The sequence below is a fragment of the Chanodichthys erythropterus genome, chromosome 17 (genome assembly GCF_024489055.1).
Source record: "Chanodichthys erythropterus isolate Z2021 chromosome 17, ASM2448905v1, whole genome shotgun sequence".
Classification (NCBI taxonomy): domain Eukaryota; kingdom Metazoa; phylum Chordata; class Actinopteri; order Cypriniformes; family Xenocyprididae; genus Chanodichthys; species Chanodichthys erythropterus.
The window spans coordinates 4,179,346-4,187,981 of NC_090237.1; the positions used below are offsets into that span (position 1 = coordinate 4,179,346).

Below are 8,636 nucleotides of genomic sequence, written 5' to 3' on the forward strand. Positions count from 1 at the left end.
AAATTAAACCCTGTGGCTTTTACCTCTAATACACCACTATGTCCAACTACGTTCAGCATACGCTTAGTGAGGTCTGATTGCGCTCTGACAACAGAATTGATGTCTCACACTTATACTTCAATGAGTGCTAGACATCATTGCAGTTGTCAGACCTCACTAACAGAGTACTGAACGCAGTTGGACATAGTGGTGTATTAGAGGTAAAAAATTATATACTGTTCGGTTTCTCGCACAAACCGATTGTTTCGTGTCTTAGGACATCAATATGTCGTCACGAGCCGCAGGGTTTAATTTGGATTTGTCTGTGCAAGTTTTATTTACTCTTATAGTCGAAGTTCCCATTCACTCCTATTATTTTACTGACAGACGGCAACTGTTGCAGTTAAAAATCATAATTTGTGTTCTACTGAAGAAACAAAGTCACCTACATCTTAGATGTCGTGGGGGTAAGCAGATAAACATCAAATTTTCATTTTTGTGTGAACTATACCTTTAAATGTGATGAAATGGACTTTTTACCACGCTCATCACAGTTAAATTATTTTTCTCCAGTGAACGTTTAAATGAATACCGAGACCTTTGGCAGTTTTAAAACTCTTCTCACACTGACTACAGTTGAACTTCTCTCCAGTATGAACTCTTTCATGTGATTTCAGTTTTCTAAGCAGACTGAAACTCTTGTCACAATATGAACACTTGTAAGGTTTTTCTCTAGTATGAATTCGTTGGTGCCATTTCAGATGGCTAGTTGTAGTAAAGCTCTTCCCACAGTCCAAACACACATGATCTCTCACTTCATTATGTGTTTTCTGGTGCAGTTTAAAACTGTCCAGCCGTGAAAAACTCTTTCCACAGAAAGAACATTCATAAGGCTTCTCATCTGAATGAACTATCAGATGTTTTTTTAGATATGATGGTGAAATAAAATCTTTACCACACTGATCACAGTTAAATGTTTTTTCTTCAGAGTGAAGGAGCAGATGATTATTGAGACCTGATGCTTGAGAAAAACTCTTTCCACACTGAGTGCATGTAAATGGTTTCTCTCCAGTGTGAACTCTCATGTGTTTGGTAAGAGATTCTTTTATTCTGAAACTCTTTCCACACTGAGTACAGCAGTACGGCTTCTCTCCAGTATGAACTCGTTTATGAGCTTCCAGGTTTCCAGACTGATTGAAACTCTTCTCACAATATGAGCACTTGTAAGGTTTTTCTCCAGTATGAACTCGCTCATGTGATTTCAGGGTTCCAGAATGACTGAAACTCTTGTCACAATATGAGCACTTGTAAGGTTTTTCTCCAGTATGAATTCTTTGGTGCTGTTTCAGATAGAAAGCTATAGTAAAGCTCTTCCCACAGTCCAAACACACATGATCTTTCACTTCATCATGTGTTTTCTGGTGCAGTTTAAAACGGTTCATCCCAGAAAAACTCTTTCCACAGAAAGAGCACACATAAGGCTTCTCATCTGAATGAACTTTCAGGTGTTTGCTTAGACGAGATGATGAAATAAACTTTTTACCACACTGATCACAGTTAAATGTTTTTTCTCCAGCGTGAAGCAGACCTGCTGTTTGAGAAAATCTCTTTTTACCCTGAGTGCATGTTAACGGGTTTTCTCCAGTGTGAACTGTCATGTGTTTGTTAAGGTTTCCTTTTTGTGTGAAACTCTTTCCACACTGTGAGCAGGTGTGCATCTTTTTGGCTTTTGTTCCTTGAGTTTTGTTAAAGCTATGATGTTCCTCCTGAATTTTCTCCAGTTCTTTTCTTTGATCTAAAATAGACATATAAAATCAAAATAAAATAACAGATCCTGTCATTCTCTTGTTAATATGTTCAAAATGTGTTTGACATCTATGAAAGCCTAAAAGATTATGATTAAACGTATCTAAAAAGATGATTAAAATTATATAAGCTTTTCTGCATCAGTTAGCATTTATATACTGCTTAATATTTCACAGTTACCAAAGCATTCAACAATGACAAATCAAGAATGGACACCAACCTATTTGTTCCTCAGTTTCTTCATCTTTTATTCTGGATGGTTCTGGATCACTCATGTCTTCAATCTCCTCTTTAATAAACTCCATCTTTAACAGTCACACAGATTTCAGCTGCTATACCTGGAGTTTGTCCTTCTCTTGTAGGAAGATGTGAATATTCCCAGTATTTATTGGTGAATTGTTGTGGGTGGAGCTTCACTGCAGGTGTGAACTGTGGCAAGCTGTGTTTACATAGACCCTAATAATCGGAATAAATTAACTAGAACTGATTACAGTTATATTCGGATTGTAAAGGGTGATTTATTCCTTTTTGCAATCTGATCAGGAAGACAGAACCAGATCTGGAAAAAAAAAAAGAAAAAAAAAAGTTACTGAATTTAAATAAAACACACATGTCTGCTTTATGATAGAAATATAGAGAATTTAGATGTGGTTACATATTAGTTGAATTTACCACAAGCTTTGTTTAATTATTTAATTCCAAAGTGATGAACGTGAAGAAAATATCAACATTTGTTTATGTTTTAACATCTTAATTATAGTTTTTATAGAAATCATATATTTTTGTCCGAAGGAAATATTGTAAGGCCCGCCCAATCGGCCCAACAGCGGTTTCCCACCGGGCGGGGAAGGTTTCTTGCGTGTTCTGTCTTTTCAGTGTGGCAAAATAGTTTAATTCCAATTAAAGGTTTATCTGACTCTATTTTATTATGACCTCGAATTTAGGTTTGAATGCCAAATGATGATTGACAATTTATATGCTAATTTATCTAGACATTTGATTATTCTATTTAACTCTTTACTCTTATTGTACTTGTTCATTCGGTTCTCAGAGTCGCACAGGGTTCGCGCACCAGCTGTTACGCGGGCAACTCGCCAGTCTGATCAATAACCAGAGGTTATGGCTAAAGCAATTTAACAATGCTGCCAATGCTTGCTATTGTTAAAAGGGACCCATGTAGCCCCATACAATCGTCTATATAACAACTTAGTTAAAGCTCTGACAATAATCAGGGGTTATGACCAGTACTATGAGGTAATGTTGCCCCTCGATAGTAATTTATCTGGCCCCATATAGTTAATAAAATAACTATATAACAACTTAATTAAAGCAGAGGCAATGACCAGAGGTTATGACCAGTACACCTTTGTCTAGCCCCATATAGTGAATGCAATTGCATAACAACTTATTTAAAGTCAAGCAGTTAGTCAGAAACCTAGTATCTCACCAGATGTGCTCCATACAATCCGAGATCTACTTGACGTAGAATTGCGGTAACAACGGATACATCGTAATCTACTGAAGTCAATAATTTCAGAGTAAGTCAGAATAATACCAAATGTAACAATTTATTAGTCAGGTAAATGTATCATGCCAATTACATAATCAATTTAAAGATGATCAATACAAAACATCAAATGCTCAGAAAAAGACTAAAAAGATGCATACCTGAGATTAGAAAAATACACAGAACACCCTGAAGGACACTCAGCAATGTGGGCTGATCTGATTACAGGATCGAGCGCTGAGCTTCCTGCAACGTCTCTTTAAATACTTAGACCAAGACAGAAACTTCTTTCAAATGGAAACATGAGTTTACAATGGTAATTTGCATTAATCAGGGTCCTAGACTGAGTAGTTTACACCTTTTTAGGGACAGAAGGCCATTTGCATGAAAGACCTGGTGAAGGTGGACACACCCATTACAGAGAGCAAAATATCTCTAAAATCTTTAAACCTTTATTACCTTCTGGTTTACTTCTATGGGAATGAGACCTTTGTACCAGTCGCACTGAGACATTGCAAATGATACCAAACATGTATAATGTTGCATGATAACTGTTCACATTAAACCATATAGATTTTGGTTGAATTTCAGGTCATCTCTGCATGTAGAGAGATGAGATGGGGGAAGAGGGGGGCGAAGGAAGGGAAATGTAGACTAAGGCAATGCTGAGGTGTGATTGCATCTCGGATGGGGATGCTAATTTTGCAAGAGAGAGTTCAAATGTTAATTTCCTTTGTTTTCTCAAAGAATAGCCCTTGCTCGGTTCAGATAGTCCAATATCAGCCTTACAATATAAATATATAATATTTAGTGTTTCTCTTCATGAGCAGTTTTTCAAAGCTATATTGTTAAATTGTGTCGTTTTTCTAATTCTGATGCACACAAATGCATTCGGAAAATTCCCCTGGCATATGCAGAAATAATTAAGTTAAAGTAAAGATATTTTTAAATGCCTCGTCTGCAGAAGTAGACATGTACATGGCTGGAACAAAGGCCAAAGGGTACCTTCTCAATATAATGTTATTTCACATGCAAATTGGATTTCTAAAAAAAGAGGAACTAGATCATTAATCTTCCATCACACAATGTTTTCATTGGACATTTTAACATGACGTCACACAATATATTAAAATGTACTTTGTACTTTTAAGATTCTGAGCTGCCTGCAATTTAGTATAAAAATTTTGCCTTAATTACTTTTTGTGGTTAACTGTTCTTGGGGATATGCAATTGTGTATGTGTCCAGTTTTCATAGTATGTGAACATAGTTTACCACATAGTTTCTCTGTCTAGACTCAATTTCTGCAATGAGATCTCATCTTTCCTTAGGCAATAATTTTACTCAGACTTATACTTAGATTTTTGTTCAATATTTTAATTATATTTTGTTAAGATCTTACTAAACTTTTGATTTAATTTTTTACTAACCTTTTTCTTAGATTTTGCACTTCAATATTTCAGAGATACTGGAAATTGTTTTTTAACGGTTTGTGTTATTTTGTTATGATAAATTTATTTTATTAAAATGGACATTTATTATCATTCAAACTCCATATGTCCATAATTTATTATCAGATCATATTTTATTAAGCAATAAACCCGATTTTGCATCATTGTATCAAGTCTAACAGAACCTCCATGTTTAAATGGGCTGCTGAAAAGCCTCTTCGTCCCCAGTAGTTCCCTCATTCATAGTTTTTACCTCATTCATTACTTCAGAAACATCTCTCATCTGCAGACTGAAATATACGACATCCAAAGAAAATATTCCACTTATGTCCTTCATTCACGGTCGTTAACAGCGTCGCTTTCAGCTTCAAATGGTGAAAGTTTCAGCACTCGTCTCGTGTCTCTTCTGCGCATCCTCAGTGCGCACGGTGTCATGTTTCTTAAAGGGGCCGCAAATTCTAAAGTAAATCACATTTCGTCTCTGATACGGAGCAAATACATTATATTTATACATATGACTTCAACAATGTAGACCCCTAAACTGGATTTGTCAAATGTTATCATTAACAATCTTTTCAAAGTGTCTAAAATTGAAGTTACACAATAATAACTTGTTTATGGAGCTGTTGCTTAAAATCAATTTCACATTGGGATCATACTCAGTCCAGAAAACAGCATTTTGCTTGTATATGTTGCTTGGTTTTATGAAACTTGCTTGTATTGATAATACATCATATAAATATAATAATAATAATAATAATAAAAACTCATTTCAGGGGGTTTTCCTCTAAAGCTTTCATTTTGGTGTCATTTATAAAAATAATTGTTTGCTTTTGTTTTTGTTTGCATTGTTATGGCATTTCTGCCCCAGTGTGACAGTGACATGGTAGAGGGAGTTAAATTATGCAAAAGTTTACCTAGTGGTGATATTATAATGATTACACATGGCATGATTCATTTGATGAAAGTATTTTAGTAAGTATTTTACCTACTTTCTTTTTGATCTACTTTCTTAACCATCTTTGTTGCTTTTGTCTGTGTCAAACCTTTTGAAATCTTGACGATTTGAATTTTCACCATTTTTTTCCTCACATGACACCCACCAGAGTCAGTGTTGTGTTCACCATCACAATTAGAACATTTGGTTTTCACAACCTGTCCACATTTTCCATATTCATGTTCTCCCACTTTACCTCACACAACGCTGCTTCCCCTTACAAACAGCCTGCACATCACACAAATATAAAAAAGTGGGAAAAAATCATTACAGGGAAATCTTTTAACTTATATCTTGACTTTTGATGTAATTTCTGCCCAGTATGACAGATAACAGTAACAGTATTTTAAAAGTAGTTTCATTTTAGATGAAACTATCATTAATTCTCAAAAAAACATTTATCAATATTTTTTTTAAATGTGCACTCCTTTATGAAATAATATTAAAACCTAATTTGATATGGTCTGTTAATAGGCCATCATTTTTGACTAGCATACAAATGAACAAATCAAAACACATATTAGACAAACACAAATTCCACAAACACATATTAGACATCTGCGTGATCTTTCAGGTATTTTTCAGAATTTATGCTGAAGTAATGTTTTTACATTCAACGAGTTTTTGCATTAAATAATCACAGTTTAACGGGTTTTTAAGACAAAAAGTTTTATTTTTCTTGCCCATAATTCCATGTGCTATCAGAACACAATGTAGTACACTTAGTAATAAGTAAATGACATCACTACACTATAAGAATTTTTATTTTCTGCAGCTTCAAACACCACTCTTTTAGTTTCTTGATCAGACTACAAACAAAGTTGCACTAGATGATATTGTGCTTTTGGGAGCAACTCTATATTTTGTTCATCTCACTACATTTAATTTACTATATTTGACATGAAAATTAAATGTTGCTCACTGCGACAACTTATGATATTTCTTTGTGTGCCTGAGAAGGCTTTCTGAATGTTTGAAACTCTTCTCACACTGAGTACAGTAGTACGGTTTCTCTCCAGTATGAACTCGCTCATGTGATTTCAGGTTTCCAGACCGAGCGAAACTCTTGTCACAATATGAGCACTTGTAAGGTTTTTCTCCAGTATGAATTCTTTGGTGTCGTTTCAGATGACTAAATGTAGTAAAACTCTTCCCACAGTCGAAGCACATATGAACTCTCAGTTAGCTACGTGTCTTCTTGTGATGTTTAAAACAGCTAAGTCGTGAAAAACTCTTTCCACACAAAGAACACACAAAAGATCTCTCAACTGAATTAATTTTCAGGTGTCGGTTTAGATGTGATGATGAATTAAATACTTTACCACACTGATCACAGTTAAATGGCTTTTCTCCAGAATGAATAAACAGATGAATTGTTAAACCTGCTGCATCTTTGAAACTCTTCCCACACTGAGTACAGTGGTACGGCTTCTCTCCAGTATGAACTCGCTCATGTGATTTCAGTGATACCAACCAACTGAAACTCTTGTCACAATATGAGCACTTGTAAGGTCTTTCTCCAGTATGAATTCTTTGGTGCTGTTTCAGATCACCAAATGCAGTAAAGCTCTTCCCACAGTCACGACACACATGATCTTTCACTTCATTATGTCTTTTCTGGTGCCGTTTAAAACTGTCCAATTGTGAAAAAGTCTTTCCACAGAAAGAACACACGTAAGGCCTCTCATCTGAATGAACTTTCAGGTGTTTTTTTAGACGTGATAATGCATTAAAATCTTTACCACACTGATCACAGTTAAATGGTTTTTCTTCAGAGTAACGGAGCAGATGATAACTGAGACTAGATGCGTCAGAAAAACTCTTTCCACACTGAGTGCATGTAAACGGTTTTTCTCCAGTGTGAATTCTCATGTGTGTTTTAAGGTTTCCTTTTTGTGTGAAACTCTTTCCACACTGAGTGCAGGTGTGCAGTTTTTTGGCTTTTGTTCCTTGAATTCTTAAGTAATGATGTTTCTCCTTAATTTCCTCCAGATCTTTGCTTTGCTCTTTCACTTCCTTTTTCACTTCTTTCACCTCCATCTGATCTAAAATAGAAATAAAATCAATCAGTTCAAATGAACCCTGATTTATTAGCAGAAATAAACAGAAATCAGGTATCAGATCTGATGTGCTCAATTCAGTTCTGTCATTCTCTTGTTAATATGATCAAAAAGTGATAACTGTTATAGCCTACAAGATTATAATTAAAAGTAAATAAGCATTTTTGCATCAGTTATCATTCATATACTGCTTATTAATTCACATCTTTCAAAGCTGTCAACAATGAAGAATCAAGAATGGACACCAACCTATTTGTTCTTCAGTATATTCATGTTTTACTCTGGATGGTTCTGGATCACTCATGTCTTCAGTCTCCTCTTTAATAAACTCCATTTTCAACAGTCACACAGATTTCAGCTGCTACACCTGGAGTTTATCCTTCTCTTGTAGGATGATGTGAATATTCCCAGTATTTATTGGTGAATTGTTGTGGGAGGAGCTTCACTGCAGGTGTGAACTGTGATCACTGTGATACGGATGCCCACAGGACCAGATCTGGAAAAATCAAAGAGAAGTTACTGAATTTATACTGAATCTCTTTAACAGCAAACACATATGATGTCTTTAATTTAGTTCAAATAAAAAGGATTTTGATGGTCACAGACTAGTATAAACAGCTCTAGTTTGCTCATTTTTGTGTAACCCAGGATATTATAAAGATGAAACAGGGCACAGCTTATGTTCTTCAATTAATACCTAAACTAATCAGAAATCTGATAAGACGACAGAAATCCACTTTAAAAATATGTACAGACTGAATAGAGGAAGGCTGTAAGTATAAGAAACAATTCTTCTAAAAATTTTATTCTACATTTTGTTTCAGTAGCAAAGTTGTTT

The 8,636-nt window shown here is 35.0% G+C and overlaps 1 protein-coding gene and 1 pseudogene across 1 annotated transcript; both read right to left on the reverse strand.

Annotated features, from left to right (window-relative positions):
• Nucleotides 1–450: 450 nt before the first annotated feature.
• On the reverse strand, nt 451–5,134 carry LOC137004336 (zinc finger protein 271-like). The gene is made up of 3 exons (XM_067364580.1): nt 4,995–5,134; nt 2,006–2,344; nt 451–1,774 (listed from the first exon to the last, which is right to left on the reverse strand). Exons 2-3 carry the CDS (start codon nt 2,088–2,090, stop codon nt 534–536), a joined length of 1,326 nt encoding a protein of 441 aa, XP_067220681.1. The 5' UTR covers nt 2,091–2,344; nt 4,995–5,134; the 3' UTR covers nt 451–533.
• A 1,522-nt stretch (nt 5,135–6,656) lies between these two features.
• Nucleotides 6,657–7,778, reverse strand: LOC137005192 (zinc finger protein 135-like; annotated as a pseudogene).
• Between the last annotated feature and the right edge of the window lie 858 nt (nt 7,779–8,636).